General features: G+C 42.4%; 1 protein-coding gene across 2 annotated transcripts in view; it reads right to left on the reverse strand.

Moving 5' to 3' along the window:
- Positions 1-596: 596 nt before the first annotated feature.
- bi (T-box transcription factor bifid) overlaps positions 597-23,562 on the reverse strand; it is a 65,808-nt gene continuing 42,842 nt past the window's right edge. For both annotated transcript variants that reach the window (XM_017254638.3, XM_017254636.3), the window contains exons 4-7: positions 7,449-7,595; positions 7,274-7,350; positions 2,586-2,839; positions 597-2,461 (exon numbers count right to left, since the gene is read on the reverse strand). In XM_017254638.3, the coding sequence (XP_017110127.3) occupies positions 1,353-2,461; positions 2,586-2,839; positions 7,274-7,350; positions 7,449-7,595 (1,587 nt within the window). In that variant the 3' untranslated portion in view covers positions 597-1,352. The remainder of the gene's footprint in view (positions 2,462-2,585; positions 2,840-7,273; positions 7,351-7,448; positions 7,596-23,562) is intronic.

The following is a 23,562-nucleotide window of genomic DNA, read 5'->3' on the forward strand; positions in this document are numbered from 1 at the left end:
GAAAAAAAAATATATGTATATCCCAAAAAAATAAGTAAATATTATAGTTAAATTAGGAAAACTCCAGTTCCCCAAAAATATATAGTTTTGTTGTTTTTTTTATAAGCATTTTCCATTTTTTTCATTCTCCGCTGGAGAATCGTTCACTGGTGAGTGTTTCTCTGAGTGTATTTTATTTTTGTGTGCCTTGCTTTCTTTAGAGGGTGGTGTGTGTGTGTGTGTGGGAGGTGGTGCTGCATGTGTGTGTGTGTGAGTGTTTACGGTATTTTTTGTTGTTTCTTAAAAACTACATAAATTATTTTTAAATATATATATATAATCGTGTATATATATGTAATTCTAGGTATATAGGTTTTATTATTTCCATTTACGTTTACTAAAAAAAAAATTCTTCATCCTAAGACTAAGAAAAAAAATTGCATATATTTTTTTTGTTTGTTTTTTTCTCGTTTCTTGTTTTGTTTTATGTTTTACTAAGGTTACAATCTGTATATATATATACTTTTTATTTTTCATATATATCAGCATCTATTTTTTACTCTATATACGTTTTCTAGATGTTTGTATATAAAGAGGCGCCATCTTTGATGTTGCTATTTTTTTTGTTTTTTTTTTCAATCGTTTAATATACATATTTATATTTATATGTATGGGTGTGTGGGTGTTGATCTTTTTTTTTTGTGTATTTTATTTTTTTTAAGTGTGATGCATATATAAATTTTAGCTTTTTTTTCGCATTCGCATTTTTAAACTCTTTTTTTTTGTTTGCAACTTTCCCTTTTAGGTTATGAACCTAATTCTTTCTTCTTGCTTTCCTTTTCTTTATTAATTGTTTTTTGTTTTTAATATTTTATTTAATATTGCCCGGCTTAGCTTAAATTAGACCAAAAAAAAAATTATTACCAGGCTGTAACTACAATTTTTTTTAAATACTAAAGCGGGTTCTTCTTTTTTAACACTATATCCCCTTTTTTGTTTTAATCCTTCTTTTCCTTTCTTTTTAGATTTTGTTGTTTAGCTTTTAATTAGCTCCGTTTACGTTTTTTTTCTTAATTGTTTTTTTTTTATTTACATTTCCATTTTTTACCGTTAGATGCTTTTTGTTAAACCACCGAAACTAGAAATGTCCTTGCCAGAGGCTAGAGGTCGTGGAGTCCCTCGGTTCCCGGTCAGACATCGACGTCGAGGTCGAGGTCGATCACCGAGCTACGGTCCTCATCGTCCCGGTCATCCTCGTTGCCCTCCAGGTCCTCCAGGTTGTCCTCCTCCATTTCCAGCTCCAAGTCCAGGCCGCCTCCGGCTCCAGCTCCGCCACCACCGTCCTCTCCCTCGGAGCGGCCGTCCAGTAATTGTCACTGATCCACCGCAGTGGCCCCACTACCATGGTGCTGGTGGTGCGCCTGGGTGTGGTGCTGCTGTTGCTGGTGGTGCTGGTGCGGCGGCTGCTGCTGCGGGTGGTGGTGGTGATGGTGGTGCCCCTGCTGCTGGGCCGCCTCCTCGGCCAGTTGCAAGGCGGCCGCCGCAGCCACAGCCGCCGCCGCGGCTGCCGAGCCGTTGTGCTGCACCTCCAGCCCGTTCACCATCTTCTCCATGCTCTTCAGCTCCGAGGGCGAGTGCTGGGAGTTCTGGGTGGAGCGTTTCATCAGGGAGGGCGGCGTGGTGGGCGACATCGAGATGGGGCGCGTGGGCGGCGAGTGCGAGGAGGGGCGCGGCCGGGGGCTGGAGCTTAGGCTGCGCGGTCCGTTCTCCACCGAGAGGCCGCCCGGCGGCATGGGGCCTCCCCCCTCGCCGGACCTCGAGCCCGGAGTGACGGCATCGAAGGCGGAGCCCAGGCTTCCCGGCAAGCTGTACGGCGAGAAGCGATGCGACTTCAGACCCTGCAGTGGCGACACGGGCGTGTGGCCTGCCGCCGCGTAGGCGTGGCCGAACAGGGCCGGGTGCTGGGCGGCCAGGGCCAGCTGGGCGTTGAAGAGCAGGCCCGGATTGAGGCCCGCCGGACTCATGGCCGCGGCCGCTGCCGCCGGATTGTGCAGCAGGCCGAGGTGCGGCGGCGGATACAGGCCGTGGGGATACAGGTAAGGCAACAGGTGCGGCGAGGGGTGGATGGGCGGGCCCACCGATATATTGGGCGAGGGGTAGCTGCCCCCACCGCCGCCTCCACCGCCGGGATTCAGACCCGCCGCCGCTGCCGCAGCTGCTGCCGCTCCACCGCCTCCACCATTGCCGCTGGACCCGCCCATCACCGCCTCCTTGGGACTGCCCGTGGAGGTGGGACGAAAGGCACCGCCGGTACTGCCGCCGACGCTCTCCGAGCAGCTAGAGTCGCTGCCGTCCCGCTCCACGTCGGCGTCGGCCTGGAGCCGCCGTCGCAGGGCGTCCTCCGCACTGGCGTTTGCCGCCGCAGCATGCTCTCCAGCTCCTGCCCCGGCTCCGGCCAGGTGATTAAACCAGGCTGCCAAGGCTGCAATTGAATTAAAAGAAAGGAAACAAGAAATATTAATAATTATATCCTTGGAAGGAATGGGAATGCGCCTTTGAGGGGCAGTGGGCCACCACTGCGTATGAGTGATGTGGATAATACTCACCGGAGTGCTGGTGGGCGTGCATTTGCTGCAGCGAGTGGCTGAGCGGCAGCAGCGGACTCTGCGGCGGTCCGACAACGTCCAGGAGCTTGTCCTCGTCGTCCTGCTGCTGGTCCAGCAGCGAGGCGTGCGGATGCAGGTGGGGCGGCCGGCCGGCGTGGCCCAAGTGGAGCGGAGCCCGGGAGCTGCTCACGTGCGTGGGATTCAACTTGTCCGAGTCGGACCCTCGGTTGGACATCAGAGCTTGCCTGTAACAACAGTTGTACGAGTGGCGATGCCACAAATTAGAACATCCAATTGTCAAATGGAAAGGAAATCATCCTTAAAGTTTAAGCTTTTCAAATTTAGGTGGGGAAGGGAAGAGGAGCGGGAGCTATCGAGTTTCCAATTAAAAACTAAAAACTAGAGGAATCCATTTGTTTATTTTCGCAAGGGCTTTACTACCAAATCCCAAATCCCGACCAGGGGTCCAGTGAGGATTCCTTGCAACGCATTTTCTGGTTGATTTTGTAGCGGAATTTTCGGCCGGGATCAGATCAGAGTGGCCCAAGCTTTGATAATATTGTTGGTAACTGGAAATATCTGCTAAATGATAAACCAGCGCTGTCGGCGGTTTGCCCTTTCGCCGACCCCTCGCCCTTTCTGCCAGCCGCTGAACCTTAATTGAAATGTAACAATGCGAGGCGGAAAGGGATCCAACCATCCGTCCGTCTGTCTGGATGTCCGCCTGCCTGTCCGTCAGTCTGTACGTTTTTGGCGTGTATGTCTGCGGCTGACAATGAAATTGAAAAATAATTCAAAACACGTTAGTGTAATTTAGTGCCTCTGCCTCTTCCTCTGCCTTTCGTCCTTCGTCCTGTGGACCTCCTCATGGGTTTTCCATTTCAATTTTCCTTATTTTTACCACCGCACCGCTGCACCGCTGTTGTTCACACATCAAAGCCGTCCTGGCCTGCCTCGCAAATTGGGCAATTTTAGTAACCATCGGTGTTGTGTTGTGTTATGTGTGTGCGCGTGTGTGTGTGTGTATCATTATCACAGCAACCACACCCATTCGATCCACCCAACCACTGGAACCACCCACTCGATGCATTGCTGGCATTTTGCCAGAGGCGTCTTCTTTTACACTTAACTGTTTTTTCACCTGCCTAATGTCAGAGTGTGTGTGTGTGGGGGGGTGGGAGTGTGTGTGGTGGGTGGGTGAGGGGCCTAATTTAATAGCAAATCAATTTGTGTTAATCCAGACAAGGCATCAGACCCACCCATAGAGACCGCAAAGGGCGAGACGTTATTGAAAAAAAAAAACAAAAAACTTCTTTTAGTTTTGAACTTTAATTTAACTTAATGATTATTTAAGTTTTAAATAGTTCCTTTATTTATTAAGTTAATATCTACCTCAGAAAAATAATTAAATATATACTAATATTTATGTACTTCTCTCGTTTTAAACTCTAACCTAATAATTAAAAAAATAAAAAAAATATTTATTGACTTTTTTTTTTAGTTTCGAACTCTAGCTTAACTTCCCCGCAGGACACTAATCCGCTCCTGTTTCTCTCATGCAGCCAGGCCATAAAAATCGGTCCAAGACCAAACCCCAAAGACGTTTATCTATTGCCCTTTTGTCTCTCATTGTTGTTGGAGCCGGAACGCCCCTTTCCCCCTCAAAAAAAAAAGGCAGTTAACTCTATATCCTGGATATACCCATTCCCATTCCCAATTTCCAAGTTCTATATCTATTTGTCGATGGGTGTGGCGGTGGCTGCCTGGCGGTTGTCTAAAGAAATTGCCCTCTGTATTGTGGGCTCTGTAATTTTTGAATTACGTCTAAATTTGCGGCTTAAACAGCCCACGCACGCCCACAAAGCCTGTGCTATTTTATATATATATATAATTTATATATATATATCCGCCAGAATGCCTCTATTGTCAACTAACGCCTCGGGTTAGCGAAAAAATAGCAAAATTCTACGCTTGCAAAATACGAAAATAAAATAAGTAGATGGCAGGGTGGTGGCTCAAATAAGTGCCCGACTGAATTCTTGGGGTGTGAGAGTTTTTGCGAAAAAAAAATCCCACAACAAAAGCAGCGCCGCACCGTAAAGAGAATTTCAATTGCTGCTGTTAAAACGTTTTCACTTTGGATTTCCGGTTCTCGTTGTGCCGCAGGCCAAAAATATAAAAAAAAAAAAATAAAAATACTGAAAACACAACCAAAAGGGTGCTAAAGGAGTTTAACCCATAAAGGAGGGAGGCAAGGTGGGCCTAGAGATGAATATCATTCCGGCGGAAGTTGCGCACTAGATTGCCACCAATTAGCATCTCTCGCTGTGAAGGACTCGGGGAATCAGGAGCATCAGGACAACACCCATCGCAGCCTTTATTTTCCATACCCTGCCAGGGGGTATATGTATTATATTTAAAGAGCTCTCTTATTATTTGAGTCTTTCTTTTTTATATTTGTGGGTTGTTTTTATCCAATAAGCGCTTTGAACTTTATTCAGAATATTAGTGCGACCAAAGCGGAGAGAGAAGCGGAGTTTAAGTTCGAAATCTCCTTGTTATTATTTTTATTTTTCATATATTATGAAAGAAATCTTTTTCTAGTCTGATAATAAATTATTTAGTCCTATTAGACTACATGGACAGCCCATCTAGAGGCAAGTGTGACCAAAATTTAATGTGAAGCTCAGTCTAAGTTCTAAACATTATTGTGAAGTCTTTTCTTGGTTCTTAGATTACTACATATATTTCTATATTTTTCAAATATGTTCTTTTATCATTTATTTTTCTTTTAAGAACTGTGCTTAGACTAATTTGACACTTAGTTTACATTTTTTTAAACTAACTGAAAGTCAGTGTGACCAAAATCTAAAGAAACGCCTCGACTCAAGTTCGAAACCATGAGTTGAAATAAAATCTTTTTTTAAAGAGCATCAAAATATTCGTTGTTTGTATTCATGTTTCTTAAAAAGAGCTTTGTGACTTATTTGTTGTCAAGGAATTGTTGTCGTCGCAGCCGCTAATGAATAGGGCGAGGGGCGTGGCGATAAGGGGTTGCAAACGGCAAAAAGAGTTGCCTAAGTCGTCACTAATTGCCAAGGATTTTTGGCAGCTATTCTCGAATGCTCTGCTGGCTTTCTGTTTTCTTGCCGGAATGGTAAGCGGTTTAGTGGTTTGTTCGCCATCCAACCAAAAACTTCCTGGCTAAATGACTGGATGACTGAAAGACGGACTGACATTTGGCTGTCACATCAATGACCAGGCAACAAACTCAGTGATTCTACTTTTTTTTTGTTTTGTTGGCCTCTAACTATGAAACAATTGGATGAAGAGCAGGGTATGGGGCAAGGGATTGGAATCTTTTTTTTTTTTTTGGTTAGACAGACACGCTAATGCCAATCAAGCCAGAAGTAATCAGTTTGGTATAAAAACCAAAAACTCGACTTGAGTAAATTGTTTGTGTCAATGGGGGGACGGTGGGTGGTGGTTGCTTTGGTTTTCCCATCCATCCATCCATGCCACCAGTGGGTGAAAATTGATTTGTAACATTTAACATGGACATGGACATGGACAGTGAGGAGCAAACAAGTCTGTTGGGCTATTAGATGTCATTCATCATTATGCTAAGTCAGAGTAGAGTCAGAGTAGAGGCAACACCACCTACACTGAGCCACAAGAAATAGTCTAGAAACTAGTAACTGTCTAGAAAGCTTTCTGTCTAGAACTTTGTACAAATTTTTATTTATTTACTTTCTTTAAACTGTCCTTTTTCTCTCAGTGCCTGGCACACAACTCTGGCCGGAAACCGGAACCACTCAAAGTACGGGGATCCCTATAGAGATTGAAAAATCAGTTGGCTCGCTAAAAACTCAAAGCTTTTCTGACCAACAACATCATCATCATCATCGTCGCCGTTGGAAGCCCTTGGGGGTGGTGGTTTTGGATGGGTGGTGCTGCTTTCGGGTGTTTTTTTGCCACAGAGACAGGAAATTGAAATCAATCCATCAATATGGATTACATGTTCCAGCTGCCAGGCGAGGTGCCAGTCATCAGCCGAAGGCCAGAAGCCCAAAAGCCAAAAGCATCATTAAGCGGCTAACATCAGTTTCTATTGGGCCACGCCTCCGATTGGGTTAATGCCGCCCACTACAGACCAGACCAGGCCAGACCAGGCCAGGACAGACTTTTGTATGACTTGCAATTTGACAAGCTTCAGGCTAATTAGTTCCGCATAGATTTGACAAAAATTAATGTCTCTTTTTGTATCTCTATCGCTGCTATCTGTATCTGTGTATCAGTATCTATTTTGTATTTGTATCTGTGTATCTGCAGCAGCTAATCAAAGAATAGTTGGATTGAGATGTAGATGATTGTCATCCAGAAACAAAAACTACTAGCAGGAATAAAAAAAAACAGAAAGTATTCTAGACACAAATGAGTTTTGAGGAAGTTTTGGAAAATTTTACATTTTTTCATTTGTGGGGAAACTTACAAAGGAACAACCTAAAAGGATAAAAGGTCCTTGGAGCTCTTTTTAAACGGATGTTTCAGAGGGTAAGCCTTTCTTTTATTATTATTTTAGAACCAGATATTGGAGAACCCTTCTTAAAAACTAAAATATTATGCTTATAAGATCTAAAAATTAAACCCCTTATTAGTTATCCCCAATAAAAACTAGTGATACTCACTTCTTTTCCCGCTTTCCAGCACCAGTATCACGAAAGCCCTTGGCGAAGGGATTGTTGTCGATTTTCAATTGAGTTATCTGCGTCCGAGCATGGTTGCATATATAAAATGTGCATATTAAATATAATGTCATTTATGGATAATCCCCAGTGTCCCAGGGGCATGAGTAGTACTCACCTTCTCATTCTGATATGCAGTCACGGCGATGAACTCCGTCTCCTTGAACACGTACGTGCGAAACGTGGAGTACGGCAGCTTCAGGATGTCATTAGCTCTTACCAGGTGGAAACGCGGCTGGTACTTGTGCATCGAGTTCAGGATGGTCTGCCAGGGGGGAGAGAAGAAAGCAAATGGTAGAGCCAAGATTAGTCAAATAGTCGAGAAGACGAGGCTGGAAAACAAAGACATGAGACCAAGAAACGGCGCAAGAATTCACAAAAAGTTTGATGACGAAAGCGGGCAGACATTGCAGTTGCAACACCGTTGGCCACAGCAGCAACATTGCAACATTGCAACATGGCAACAGCGACCACCCACCAAAAGGCACGAGAAGAGGAAAGAGTGCAAAGCGAAAAGGGAGAATAAAAAGGAGCTGCAAGCTGGCAAGGAGCCTCCAATACAAAGTCTCGCTCGTTGTCATAAAATATGAATTTGTCGGGTCTGGAGAGTCCGGGAGTCCATGGAGCAGGGAGCTCTGGAAGCCGACAGAGACCCCCCAAGAAAAATGCAATCCCCCCACCACTGCGATACAAGCCACCAGCCAGCCGACAACCATTTCGATAGGTTTCGTTTCGGTTTCGGTTTTTGGTTCGAAAGGAACACCTTTTTAATTACCATAACTCGTCGGCTCGACTTCGATTAAGCGACAAACTGGCCTAGACGATCCGGACAAGTTGCTGGTTGTTATTGCCAGTTTTTTTTTTTTTTTTTTTAGCTTTTTGCGTGCCGAGGGACCCCACAAGCAGCGCACCCGTCGCCATTTTGTTCGTGTAATTTCAAACAAAAAAAAATATATATATATATATATATAAAAAAAAAAACAGAGTCGAACACGAAGAAACAACTCAACTACAAACAAAGCAAAACGAAGATAACAACAGAAAAGCAAAGCAAAACGAGGAGAGCGAACAAAGACGGCCCACAATGTGTATCTCATAGTACGAGTATCTTGTATCTGCGCCGGATTCGCACGCCTCTCGAAAAGCCAAGACCACCAATGGCGACGGCGACGGCGACGGCGACGGCGACAGTGACAGCGACAGCGACGGCAACGGCTATTCGGGCCACAAAAGGTGTGACTAATGTGGCTAATGCAGCCACAAAAGTTAACACTAAAATGGGATTACAACTAAGGGTTACTAAAAGTTAGACAATTTAAGGTTTTCAGAAAGAATATTATTTTAGGAAGATTTTATGTGAGAAGAAGACAGTGTTTCTTCAATTCTAAAGTTGTAGAATTTAAAAAGGTATATGTTCTATCGAAGCTATAAATATTATTAAAATATTTAAATAAATCCTTAAATATTCAATATCTTTGAAAATAATTTTCAAAGAATTATAATCTTGTCTAAATCCGTTACTAACCATATATCTCGAATCTTAAACTATCGAAGCTTTAAATATTTTTGGAAATAATTTAAATAAATCCCTAGTGGTTCTATGAATTTAAAACCAAACTATAGAACCTCGATTGGCATGAAAACCGCGTATTCAATTGAACACTTCGGCTGACCGTAAAAGCCGGCCCAAAAATGGCCAAGCCAAATGGCAATAAAAACAAAAAACTGATTAATTGCCGGCCATTTTAAACTAAATGCCTGGCTCCACCCGCCTTCAAATATCATTCTACATACATATACAATAATATTATATACATACTGTATGTGTTGAGGATGATTTTTTTTTGTGGAAAGCCTTTTAAAGGCAAACACTTTATGGTCGGCGATCATCCATCAAAACTCGAACCGCCACTCGAACTAAACTCGAAAGCCAATCGATTGTTGTGTGAGTTACAGTGGGAATAAAATTTTAAAAAAATTATATAAAAGTCTTAAGACTTGTATCCAGTTTTTGTAAATATTTTTTCGAGTGCATTTAACTGGTAAGCAATCCATAAATCGCTGACAAAAAGCATCGCAGTTGCTGGCGCGTCTACTTAAAACGTCATTTGCTAATTTGCTTTAAATTTATTGACACATAAATTCATTTTGCTCAACAGACACGGCAACAATCATCATAATTACCCAGACCCAGAGAGTCTGAGAGCTGTGTGTGTCTGTGTAGAATTTATTGATAAAACAATTTGCATTATTACGTTAATTTTTCATTGCTCTGCCATGCATGGCGCAGCACAAGGCGCAAAATTGTCATTTAAAATGTCATTTGGTTGTTGAGTTGTGCCGAGTTTGAATTGCGATTTAAATGAAAATAACCGTGAAGATAGCCATAAAAAAAAAATATACATATAGTATGTATGTATATAGAAGCATGCAATGTTGATGTTGCTCTGCAGTTTTCCAAATGGGCATAAACAAGTCTAATTAGACATGAAGTGCGATTACACGGACGCCACGCAGTCGTCGTCACTCAAACAGGCAGCAACCAGATTGCAGTTGCTGTTGTTACACTTGAAAAAAAATATATAATTTTTAGCTTAAATATAAACTTGGGAGATTAGACTACAAGTTAGAACAATTTCCAAACTCTTGGATATTATTTTAGAATTTTTAAACCTTAAGAGTAATATTTCTTTTGGTGATGCTTGATTGCATTTTCTGATTGAATTGATTGGCGAACAAAATCTACGGCAATTATGCATCAAATATTGCCTAGATTTTTAGCACATATGATTGCTGGCACACATTGTTGCACGTACCACGTACCAGTTGCAGTTGCAGTTGCAGTTTTAGTTGCCACTGTTCCTGCAGCATTGTGTCGCATATTGACAAAGTACAATCCAATCCATGGAGCAGTTAATCACTCTATATATCGCCCGGGTGACAACTGATTGAGCCGCCGGCGGTCAATACCAAAAATGGTGCGACAATTTCATGTTGCCTTTGGTGTTGCAGTTGCAGTTGCTGATGTTGCTGCTTCAGATGTTGCTGGTAATGCTGGCTGTTGTTACTCCTTGGTGTTGCCTTGCTACGTGTCGCTGTTTGAGCTTCTGTTTGTTTTGGGCTTTTGCGTGTTGATTGCTAAAAGGTAAAAATCGCTGTTCGCTGTTGCTGTTCAGATTGCTGTCGCATGTTGTTATTGCTGGTGATGGTGATGGTGCTGGTGCTGGTACTGGTGCTGCTCCCGCTGTTGTTGCACACTCATTGTTGGCATATTATCACATAATTTAACTGATGATGGCACTGCTGCTGTCTGCCTACCTTGTTTGCCCAGCCTTGTGTGATTGCTGTCGTCAGGTTGTTGTCGTCGGGTTTTGGGTTGTGTTGTTGCCGGGTTATTGCTGGTGTTGCTAGTGTTGTGTGCTGGGTTGCTGGCGTGCTGGGTTAATTGAATGATCACTCACACTTTGATTCGATTTGGCATGTAACCAGCTAGCCAGCTAACCAGCTAACCAGCGAACCAGCGAGTTAACGGTGATCGTCAGTTAGATTGAATTGACTCGAATCGCATCGCATCGCATCAGAGAGTTCACCAAAGGTGATCGTGAATGAATGCCAGGCTAGAAAATTGCCAATTGTTGCACACAAAACAATATTTCTTTTCTTAAATTATATACAACTCAATTATAGATAGCTAGCTACTATATGGATTATTACATTTTTCCAAATTAATCGATTCTTATCGATTTTTGTTAAGATTCTAAAAAAGACCATATTTTTATTTTAAATTAAATACTCTATTTAACACTTTACGCTCTTAATAAACATTGATTTAAATATTTGAGACATTTTGCTTTATCATGTATATCGATAATTATCGATAAATGCAATATAGCCTATCAATTTAATTGATGAAAATCGATTATAATTTTAGCATACATCAAAGCATATTAAATTACTTTACTTTACTTTTACTTAATTCTCTATTTTAGCCTTTCATCTCAACTTAAATCAAATACATTAAAGAATCTCCAATCGTCTTCGATTTCTTATCGATTATTTTCCTTGGTGTATTATCACTTTTGGCCACAGACCGTAACAAGTTCGTTTTAATTGGCTTTAAATAAGTTTCTTTTTGGAAAAAGGTGATAGAACGTTTGATTGATCAACCGATCGCCATGGATCGTGTGAAGAAGATCGATGCCGAATTGAAATTGGCAGCAAGTGATCAACAAAATGCTCAGCTCGTTTGTTGAATGGCCCGGCCTGGCCTGGAACTTTGGACTGGGGACTGGGGACTGGATCAGTGGTTTAGTGGATCACACAAGTTCAGTGATCGTTCGGTCCACAAACTCGTCGTAACCAATTGAAAACGTTTCTAAAGCCGAGTTCTAAAGGCGCCGCGCAATGACAATGATAAACTCCGATCCGGCTTTAGCTTCGATCATCTCTGATCTTTGATCTCTGGATATTCTATATTTTTTATTCTGTATGCATTCTCTGTATTTGTATATTCGGTCTCAATTAGGCAAGACAGCCATTTTCGGCTACCTGTTGACCAATTATGGGCATAATTGAAGCGCCGACTTCGACTCCGATGACTAAGCCCGAAAAAAAAAAACTCTCAGCTTGTATTTTATTAAGCTGTATTAAGCGGGGACTACGTTAAATCGATATGCATATTGAGCGATCTCTACCATAAATATCAACACGAAACGCAGCCTCTGTCGCCTCACAGACCATGTCTTAATTAAGCCAACGGATCAGGTAGGAAAACAAAAAAAAACCGTCGGGCCACCATGCTGCCTCATATTAATCTGTAAATTATGCATAATTTTAATGCCCCCGAAAAAGAAACAAAAAAAAAAACAAAAAAAAACAGAAAATAAAACCCAAGGGGGGGTAGAAATAAAATAAATAAACAGCCACCCAAGTTAAACTCTCATGTCAAAACTAAAACTGCAGCTGTTAGCTGGCAATCGAAACGAATTCGGACTCGGACTTGGATTTACATTCAGATTTCTGATTCAGGTTCGACAGGGTACGGGGGACAGGGATTTATCTTCTTTTTTTTCTCATTTTATTTTTCTCAAAATTTATTTACAATTTATAACAATTCTTTTTTCGGAGGCGGCCCTCTTATCGCACGGTGGTCGTCGTCGGACATCAGGGGGAAAATGTTAATTAAACGGATTTACATTTTAATGACAACACGAATCGAAGGCCACAAAAGCTCCAAACCGATTGAGATACACAGGTCCAGACAGAAAAGGTAAAAAATACTGCAGACTGCAGACTGGAGACTGGAGACGGAAAACGACAGGCAGCACCAGCCAATTGCAAATTTGCTAAACAAAATGGGCGGCGTTTGGAACCAAAAACGAAAGAAAATCCAAGACATTCGATATTCAATGAAATCGTTGTTGTGGCTGCCTAATGATGCCGTTGCCTGTCCACTCTGGTTTTCCTCTTTTTTTTTAGATTTTTTTGTATGCAAATCGATTGTGCCGCCTTCTAACAAAATATATACAATACCACCCACCCCCCCTACCAACAGAAAACAACAGCAGTCACAGTCGATTGGCCAAAAGCCGGGCTACATGGGGAGCTCTGGAAAGCAAATGCTCAGCTTAGCTGAACACCGAACACGAGTTCTGGCACTCAGTGATTGCGGTTGGATGCGGCTCGATAGCCACGGGTTATCGATAGGCAGCCCTCATAGTCATTGTCGTGATCGCGGTCGCGGTCAGTTTGGTAATTCAAGCAGAAATAAGTGCAATTTCATAAGCTATTCATTTGAAAGGTATGGAGTTTGGTTTGGAGGATCTTGGGGCCTTTTAAACTTTAAAACGATTAAAAATCGATTAATTTTTAGATGATTTTAAGGGGTTTTAAGTAAAAAAGTTGGCTAATTCAAGCACAACTAAATACAACTTTATCGAGAGTTTGGTCAACGAGGTTTTAAAGTTTCTTACATTTTTAACGATTACTAATCGATTAATTTTCATACAGTTTTGTTAGGAAAAGCTTCACAAGGTCCGAAAATTTATTAAGAAACAAGGGCAACATAATTATTCTCTTTTAAGAAAATTATATTAAGAAGACTAAGAAAGTTCTTATGATTAATAATCGATAATTCAATTAGCCACTAATTCAGTTCACCTTTCAACTATTCAAAACCATTGAAACCTATTCAACGCTTAGTAATACCTAAATCATAACTAATTTATGCAAAATAAATAAGAAACAATAAAAAACAAGTACGCTACACTTGAGACATTAATCGATTTGTAATAACCACCGGCCACTGGTTCATTAATAATCGTTTTGTACGAGTCCGAGTGTACCACCCACCTATAGAGCAAACACCTATACCGTCTATCGATGATTATTTATCGCTTTTTCCCCTCCCAGCGCCGCACTTTGAAAATAAACTCTAGGAGAGCCATAAATTGGCGGCTGCTCAAGAGCCCGTCTATGTGAAGTCCGCCGCCTGCCGCCTGTTTATAAATGAGCCAAGTTATGGAGATAGATAAAAAAAAAAAAAATACAAAAAAAAAAAAAAAGACGAGGATCGGATCACTAATGGTCGTGAAAGAGAGCTACCAGTTGCGATCCCCTTTGACTATCAGCGAATGACAAATATTTCAAATGATTTCAACACTTTGCCGATGCCGAATGCCGATCCCGAATGCCGAATGCCGGCTATAGCTATAGCTCGATGATTTGCGTTTTATTGCAGCTAATAAATTGAATGGCGACCCACCACTGAGCTAACTAGCTGCCTAGCACCACTACCCGGTGGATTGCTATTTGCTGCGATAAGAAGTAGTCGATGGTTGCATGCAACATGCAACCGGCAACCAGGCAGCCAGGCAGTCCCAGCAACTGGCAACTCAGCAACCTGGCAACTTGCAACTGCCGCCGCGGCGCATGCGTGTGTGCATTTCAATGCAACACTGATAAAGGTGTTCAACGCTCGATGACATTAGCACCATCCAAATGCCGCAATCAACCGACCGACTCCCTTTTTTTTTATATACATACATTTTTTTTTTTTATTTTTACTTTCAAGCCCGCACTTTTTTTTGTAGCCTTCCACCAACGTTTTGCCATATTTGTCGGCACCTTTTGTTCTTCTTTATTAAAAAGGCGAATAATCATAATAAAGAACCAACAACTCCCGACGTTGTCGTTCAAGTTGTTGTCGTCCATTTAGCCACTGACTTTTGGCTGAGCAGCCGTCGATGAGACACCAGAAAAAATTAATTACAAATAATAGAAAAGAACTAGGATCAAAATTCAATAAAAAAATTTAATTTTTTCTAAAAGCATTAATTGAAGGAAAAATATAAGTCTTTTGAATAAAAATTATATTTCCATAACTAATCTATTTCAAAATATCTATTTCCTTTTAATCCTCTAAAACCTTTTCATATATATTAAAATATATTAAAATATAATAATATTTTTTTTCTGTGTACCACCAAGCTGGTTTTGTCAGTCGCATCTTTCTTCGATTTCGATTTCGGTTTGGGTTTCTTTGGGCTCTTCGGCTGTTCGGGTTTTTGGTTACTGGGGTTCGTTCTGTGGCGTTATTCTGTGGGTTTTTGGGTTCAGGTTCAGCCGCTCGTTCGGTAGCCGCTAGACTTGGACATTAATCGATAACACTTGAGTATTTTTTCATGTTCCGCAGGCGAGCCATTAAGCGATTGTCCACCAAAGTTGCTCGCTTTCTGGTTGTTGGTGTCGCATGTTGCTTTAGTTGTTGGTGTTTTTGTTTTTGGTGTTGCGATTGGTGTCGTTGTTTACCTTAAGTAGTTCTCAGCTGCTCTTTAAAAGATCACTCCCCTACCGACTTGAATGCTCTTTCTGCTTTTTTTTTTTATAAAATTTCACTTTCTTATTGTTGAATTTTTGTTGGTGAACTTTTTTCTTTGGTGTTGATGTGTTGGAATAGTGTTGGAATGGATTTTTAGGGCTTATAATTAAATTTGATATTTAAATAAGGCAGTTTCTATTTACAATTGTTTTATTTCCACTCATCAAACATCATTTGGTTGTTGAAGTCCTGCATTGGCGTGTTATTGTTGGTGTATTTTTAAGTTTAAGTATTTTTCTTTCTGTAGATTTTTACAAAGAAATCTTTTATATATTATTTTGTAAGTCCCCCACATTTGTTTTAAAATTTTCCTTCTCTTAAGTCTATTTCAAGCCTAAATCTACAAACAGGTGCTTTTTCAATATCCTTGTTTTGGTTTGGCGACCCTCCTTCATTTCTATGCATATTTTTCTGGCTTTTGTAGCCGGCCAGACCTCATAAGCCAGGACACGGCTACTTCGCTTTTTCCGTCTCATCTGCCTTAATGATATTCAACGGGAAGCGTTAATGATTCCCATCCAGGTATTTGGGGTCCCCTGTTGCCCGGGTCGCCAAGATCTTAGGGTCTGATCTGAGATCACACTCCTTCGTATTTTTTTTCTTAAAAACTCGGCAATTACTAAAAGACAAATTTATTTGCACGCATGCAGAAGAGCTGCGGCCCGGTCTTTGGTGGATTGCGGATCGGGATTGGGGATTCGGGAAGCCGGACTTGAAATGAAACCGAGGCTACTGTTCGACAAGTGTTAAGCATAATGCAGACACACTCGGCGATGGTCTCTCAGTGGAGGAGCCGGGCTGTGGGGAGGGATGAGGCGACTTTAATTGAAGTGCGGCCCGACTCGCATCATTGACATTAAGTGTCGATAAATTAAGCATACGCCGTGTTGGCCCCGCGAACTTTTTATGAATGGGAAGCCGACGTCGCCAGAGAATTAAGAGCCGAGAACCGCGAACTCAGAACTGAGAAATGTGAAAGGTTCCAGCAGAGACTCACAAACATATATGTGTTTATGGATGGGGATTCGACCGCCCCGGCCGGCGCATAAATTGCCGATAATTTACTGAATATAAAAATCAACACAAAACATTTTATGTTAATGAAATAATAATAAAAGGAGAAAAAAAAAGCGCAAACCCAGGTACCTGGCCAGGTGAGTGAAAGCCGGGGAGGAGAGGACCCTAAAGAGAACTGGATTTGGGCCGAGATGGCAAATACAGTAGCCGGTAGCAGCCAGCAGGTCAAGATAGCCCAGATATCTAGGCAATTAATGGCCAAGGCATTCAGACTAATGAGTCGCATTTATTCCTAAAAAATATATATATATATATTTCAACCGAATCACAACAATCAGTGTCACTTTGGGTTCGATACGGATTTTGTAGATTTTTTGTTTTTTTTCCCCTCAATATTGAAAGTGTTTCTACCTCTGGGGATGCTTATTTGATGACAGCCGCTATCTTATCGAGAAGGGAAACCATTAGAGCATTAAAATTGCTTTATAACTTAATTCCGAAAGCGGACAGCAGTCAGTCACTTACAAATCGTCACTTGTTTCCATTTTATTCAAATTCGGCAGCATTCGGCCTCGGTGTTTTGTTTTAATGAATGAAAATGGAATTGGAATTGGAAATGGAAATGAGCCTGATAATGGGTCACACAGCGCAGCATGTGTGTGGGCAGGTTGTCCAAGTTCTAGATACAAAAACCCAAATCCCAGGCCAACAAAACATCAAGACACACGCTGTGAGAGCCGCTTTTATGGCCTCACTAGTAGGGAAGTTCTTTGCTTAATTAACGAAAGGAAAAGGCCACGGCCACGGTAAAGCGTAGCGATGAGCTGGATATAAAAATTAATTAACACAGCCCCAAAATCAAATGCATGAAAGCACTCTAGAGAAGACACGAACCAAGGCAGCACAGGTGGGAGAGTGAGAGGTTCGAGTTTGGCTCAAGATTGATTGATTTTTTTTTTTCTATTTTCATTGTAAAAAAGTTACAATTGTATTTGTATTTTTAATGAAATTTTTAAGAGGTCATAAACTCAATATAGACACTTGATCGCCACTTGAGTTTCCAACTCCAGCTCTTTCATGGGACTAATCGAGAAATTAAGTGTAAAATTATGTTAATCACCTGGAGACACCCCCATCCTCAATTTTGGTTTTTGGATTGCGGTTGATTGAGGAAATTGTTGTTCATTCATATATCGGCGGGCTAATCAGTTGCAACGGAAATCCCAAAAGTGGAGAAAATGGAAACATGTCTTATAAGGCTGTAGGTCGGCGGCGGCGGTCATCCGTCCGTCGGTCGGTCGGTTGCCCACAATTTCCGTGCTCCCACCACATTCGACTAACTATGCTAATTAGTTTTCGACGAAGAAAGCTGGCCAAAGTTAGAAATTAAAATTTGATTTTGATTTGGATTTTATAGAAGCGGAAAGAAAAGGTAAGCAGACTGCGACTGAGACTGAGAGTATCGCCATAAAAATGTGCGTTAATAACATTGCCGCCAAAGTAAAGTTGGCAATAAAATGGCAGATTCATGTGACGATGAGAGGACCATGATGATGCTGCTGCTGATGATGATGATGATGATGCTTCTGAATGTGGATCTGGGAATGGGCAATGGCGCTGCTACCGATGCTTTTTGGTGGGAAATACGATGACGATGACGGGCATAGGTAGGCCATCCTCTATGCCAAGTACATATCGATCCCATGGCTGGGGACATAAAAATTAACGTCCCATAAATATCCACACAAGGCTTCACAGATACTACTGACTGCTGGTTGTTGCATTCGATGTGGCTGTTGCTGTTGCTGTTCCTGCCTCGGATGTTGCAGATTCGCATTTATGCGTTTAATGATAAAGAAGAATGGGGAATATGGACACATTGGGCGGCAAGGGTCTGGGGCGCCTGCGTAGCAAGCTGCCAGCGGTAGCCACCTTAAGTGCCACATTGCGTTTTTCGCGGAGCACACCGCATCTCTCGCCTCGCCTCGCTTCTCGCCTCGCCCCATCTCGCTTCCACTTGCTGCCACATTCGCTACCGGTGGTCCCCACTCAGCGGTGGTGCTGTGGTGCACTGGTGCGACTCTGACGCCGCAAACGAGCTGCGATAAGGCGCCCCAAACCGTGGTGGTGTGGGATACCGGTGGTACCAGACCGGACCGGACCGGGCCCACCGCTGCGGCGGCGAAAGTTTGCCAACAAATATATATCCCATTGTTGCAAAAACGAGATGGCGCCCAGCCTAGAGCAAGTGACACCAATTAGGGCACACTTTTCTTTCTAGTTCTGTGGGAGTTTTTCGGAAAAAGTAGTTTTTATTGGAGAAGATATACTAGATCTCATTAGGTACAGTTGCCTCATGCTTTCAGTTTAATATAAGTGTGACCTTAGCTATTTAAGACTTCAGGACTATTATAGGTCTTGGCTTTGAAAACCTCTATTTTTATCTTAACCTCTAGCTTTGAAACCCCACCTCTATTTTTAAGATATAATACAAAACAGCTTAAATCTGTTGAAGTTTCTTCTAAATTGCATTTTTTTACAAGTGTGACCGTTTATGATTATGATAATAGGCTTAACGCTTTACTTTGAGAAAATTTCTTGGCTTTTAAGAAGAATTTGTACCATTTCTGTTAGGAGGAAAGTTTCCATCCTAGAAAGTCTCTGGTCTCATGTGAAAGTATAGCTTCTAACTAATTCTTTTGCTCACAAATTCCCGGCCTCTTGTTGCTGCCACACTATCCCTGGGAGTCTTGCCACACTTGCCCCATGTTGCTGACAACAAGCAAACCCGTTAGCCTGAAATGCACATTGAGAACGACCTTGTCTCTGTTTTTCTGTCGTCGGATCGTTTGTGGCTAATTAACAAGTTGACGGCGTCATCCAGCGCACGCCCAAAAGCAGTAGCCACATCCACAATAGCCACATCCACATCCACATCCTCATGCAAAGCAGGAAGGCAAGACAGCCGCCAGGGCTGGCAGGAAGGAGGTGGGTTTCTGCAATTGGGAGGTTGCTGGCGCTGCAAGCTGGCACTGGCGTTGCAAGCTGGAGTTACATTGCCCCCGAAAGCTTGTTACAGGACGGCGGCTTAGCCGGCGCCTGTGTTGCCGCCGTCGCGTCGCCTCTTCCCAAGATGAATGTGTGTCGTTGTTGCTTTTGCTTTTTCTGCTTTTGCTTTTTTTTATTTTTAGTTTTTTTTTTAGTTTTGCCGCAGTGTTGTTGTCAGGCCTTGTATTTTGTATGTAATTGGCTTGGCTCGCTTAAATAGATGGCTGGCCACTGGCGTCACCTGTCGCCCACTGTCTTCCATAGGCCCGCGTGGACGAGGCCGCCGTCGAGGACGAGGTTCGGCAACCAAAAAGCCAAAGACATTTGCAAATCTTTTGTTTCCCATGTCCGATCATTTCTCATATAGAGGCGAGCGGTCCACCGAGCCGACGACAAGCGAAAACCGACGACAAAGGAATACCGCAGGCGCCAGCCAGCCCAAAAACGACAGAAGACAGAAGGAACAAAAAAAAAAGCAAGCCTCTGAAAAGCAAACCTTTAACAAAAAAGCAAAACCAAGGAGCAACCAAGCAGCCCGAGCTGCCTCAGCAAGGCAAATAAAATAAAAGAGCCCCCAGACAACGATGCAGACGACCAAGACGACGACGACGTTAAGGCCACCAGCGTCCAGTCAAAAATGCTTTGGTGGGGATCTTAGAGAGGGATCCACAAATCGAGGGGATATGGGGGTTTCAAGCACGAGCTTTTGTGAGCGCCACAGGACGACAACGGACAAACGGACATGCGGACAGACGGACACGCGGACAGTGGACGACAAACGTTGGACACTGGGCATTGTCTTCGTGAAGGCGAAGGAGGAGCGACATTCAAATCTTAACTCGAAATCAACGAGGCCCCAAACTGAACCTGGTCTTTTCTGTTCCTTCCAGTGTGTGTGTGGTGGTGTGTGTGCGTGTGTGTTTGGCGCTACTCTTTCGTCCAAAAGGCCAAAACAAATTCGAACTGCCAAAATAATAAGCAGCATCTTGCCAGCATTTTTATGGCGTAGAGACAAATGCGTGGTGTGCCCTGCTTCAGGACTTACTTTCATGAATACCCTTTAGAGAAGTATTCTTGTCCGCGTGTCCGTCTGTCCGCCAATCTGTCTTCTAGGCTGACTACCGACTCATTTTTCAAGCTATTGATCTGAAATTTGGTATATATCCTTATAAAAGTTATAGGAAGTATATAAAACTATATTCTTTATAAGAAAGAGCATATCATCTTCTATCTTTATGGGTTTTCTTCGCCTCGTTTTTGGTGGCAGACTCCAAGAGCGACCTTCAGCTGGCACTAACGCCGGCTTCTGCCATAAAATTTTTGAAAAACCCCCATGCAAGAAGCTCACATCGAAAGATAAGAAATTTTTGCTGAAAACTCGTGCAGCACCAAAAGGTAGCGACAAACCCGACCGGTTTCATATTGTACTTTGTATATCTGTATGTTTGTATATTGATGTCTTCCCCACCACAGAGACTGCGACTGTGAAACTGCATGAAAGAAAAAACACTTGGTCTTAGCCCAGAGAGTTGAGCTGGGCTTTGTCTGGGGCCCCATACAAATTGGCTTAGGCAGCCGCCTCGGTAGCAGGGATGGCCGTTTAGATGGCTATCAGTAAATAGAACACAAATGAAATTCATTCGATAGAAATCGAAATCGCATTGGGGGCGGTTGGCCAAATCAAAAGGAGGGAAAGAAAAAAACAGAAGGAAGGTCTCAGGTCTGGAGCCCTTTTTGGTACTCGTGGTCGTCGTGGAAACCATGTGATGGGGTACACATGTTGCTGGCACGACAGCAACAGCACCAGCAACTGCAACAGCATAAGCATAAGCACTGGCAAGCCATGGCTTTGAAGCCTGAGGTTTTAAGCCAAGGGGCTGACCTTTTGGCAGCCACCAAGCCACCAAAAAGACGACAAACTACAAGCCAGCCAACACTTAGCGCCAACAAGGTGGTGCAGCACTTGGTGGGGATGGGGGTGGCCCTAACCGGCAGTGGTGGTGCAACCAACCTATCAGTAAGCCAACCAGGCGTCGTGAAAAGCAGCGGGTGGCCGCCCCAAATGGCCGCCAGCCATACAACCACATCTACATCCACAGATACATTTTCCATTTACATTCACAGATACACAGATACATTCGATGACTCGCAGAGGGATGGTTAATGTTGGGCCAAAAAAAAAAAACAAACAAAAATTACAGAAAACAAGGAGGAAAATGCCTCGAAGCACAACCAGAAGTTGCCACCGTCAGATGGTAGCCGGAAAAGTCTCCAATCAGAGGGCAGAGAAAAACTAAAGGGGATATTAAGGGGGGGAAGCTAAAGAAAATGGATTACAGGCTTACAGGGGGAGACTAGACTAACAACTATGTAGGTAAGATAATATTATATGAGCTTTTCTTTATTTTAAAAATGAATAAATAATAAAACCCTCAATAATAGCCATTATAAAGACTTAATAATATAGTCCTTCTATAGAATATATAGTACCCCTATAAAACTCCTCCTAGTTCTATTATACAGCTCCTACCTCCTAAAATCTCTTAAGAACTGAACCTTTAAATAAAGTAAACACCTGCCATAAAAAACTCCAACCATAACAAGTTCAAAAAAAATATTTATATATATATATCCCTAGGGCACATCAATTAATAAATGGGTTTACTGATTCAAATATCATTACGTACTTCCCTTCATTAGCGATTCCGAAAATCAGAAAATCCGAAAATGTGACGTTCAAGTAGCAAATGGGCATTATGCTAGAGAGGTATTAGGTCTGAGACACGACTTTAGTCAATTAATCAACGGGGAAGACACAATAGAAAGCCACTTGAAGCCTTTGGCGACACTCGACAAAGCCAAAGATACAAAACAGGGGCACACGCAGAGCCTACAGATACAGATACAGAAACAGAAACAGAAAAAAAAGACGAGTGTATAATCTGGCTCTAATGATGCTGCTTCTGCCTACGAAAATGATGATGATGATGACAAAAAGCCAACCCTGGGGGTCTTTTGTCGACAGCTGGCAAGCGGGGGGTTTAAGGAGAGGCTGCCACAGAAAGGGTTAAAGATGGTACTGGGCTTTTGGCATCGGATTCAGATTCAGATACAAATCCAGAACCACACACTCTGTCCGCAGCTCGTTCTCACATCATTAATTACAAAATTATTGGGTCTCTCGTGTGTGCCCAGGTAATCAGGTAATATTCGAATATACACAGGTGTATTCGATTGGATTTTAGCCGCAGGAACTGTAACAACAAGTCAAAGTTTTAGTCTTGGCCCCAAACCCAAACCCAAAACCCATACCCAAGCCCCAAATCCAAAATCCCCAATCCAAATACAAATCCAAAGACCAAAACCCAAACCCAAAACAGCCAAGAGCTAAGCAAAATGTTAATTTTGAAATCTCCGTGGGAACTGGAAATTAGTAGTTAACACAGATACAAATGCAGATACAAAGATACGGCTGCGATACTCAGATACACTTACAGATGCAGATACAAAGGCAAACATTAGCTGTGGTTTTGACCTGCGGGCGGCCTGCCCCGGCCTGGCCTACACATATTAGCATTGTTGATTTTGGTCCAATGATCCATCCAACTTGCTTATTGATAGACGAAAATTGGCCGAGTTTGAGATTAGAATATCATCGCAGCAACTCGATCATATTCTGGGGGGGTTTTACACTCAGAAAAAATGGGTATTTAGAGAATATTCCCAACTATAAGATAGCTGGTAGTCAAAGTGTAGTACCTTCTCTTCTATTTAAAATATTTAAATATTTCATACGCATATAATAGAGATATTTTGATTTAAACTTCCCCATCATCTCAAGATACACCTTAATATAGGTATTCTAGTATTTTAACCCAGTACTAACCCTAATACCTTATAAATTATTTATATTAAGAACCACTTCAAGTTCTCAAATCCACTTTAAATCAATCGTCTTTTAAAACCAATTTATTTTTCTCCGCGTGTACCCATCTCTTGAGCTATCAACCATAATTGGGCTCTAACTGACTCACAAGCCCGGCCTAAAGACTCTGGGCTGAGGTCTGAGGGATGGATCCCAGACTGAAGTTCAGTTTGTGGCAATTAAACGATTTCGTTTCGTGTGCTGTCTTCAGCTGTCTGGGCCTGCTGATGCTGCATGATTAATATGTTTTTGAGTAGTTCTTAGCCAAGGGCCACCGTCGGCTAACAAGCCACGATTTGGGCCCAAATCAAACTGAAACTGAAACAAAACAGAAATACAAAAAAACAAAAAGAATAACCAAAC

The sequence above is a fragment of the Drosophila bipectinata genome, chromosome XL (genome assembly GCF_030179905.1).
Source record: "Drosophila bipectinata strain 14024-0381.07 chromosome XL, DbipHiC1v2, whole genome shotgun sequence".
In the NCBI taxonomy this organism is placed as follows: domain Eukaryota; kingdom Metazoa; phylum Arthropoda; class Insecta; order Diptera; family Drosophilidae; genus Drosophila; species Drosophila bipectinata.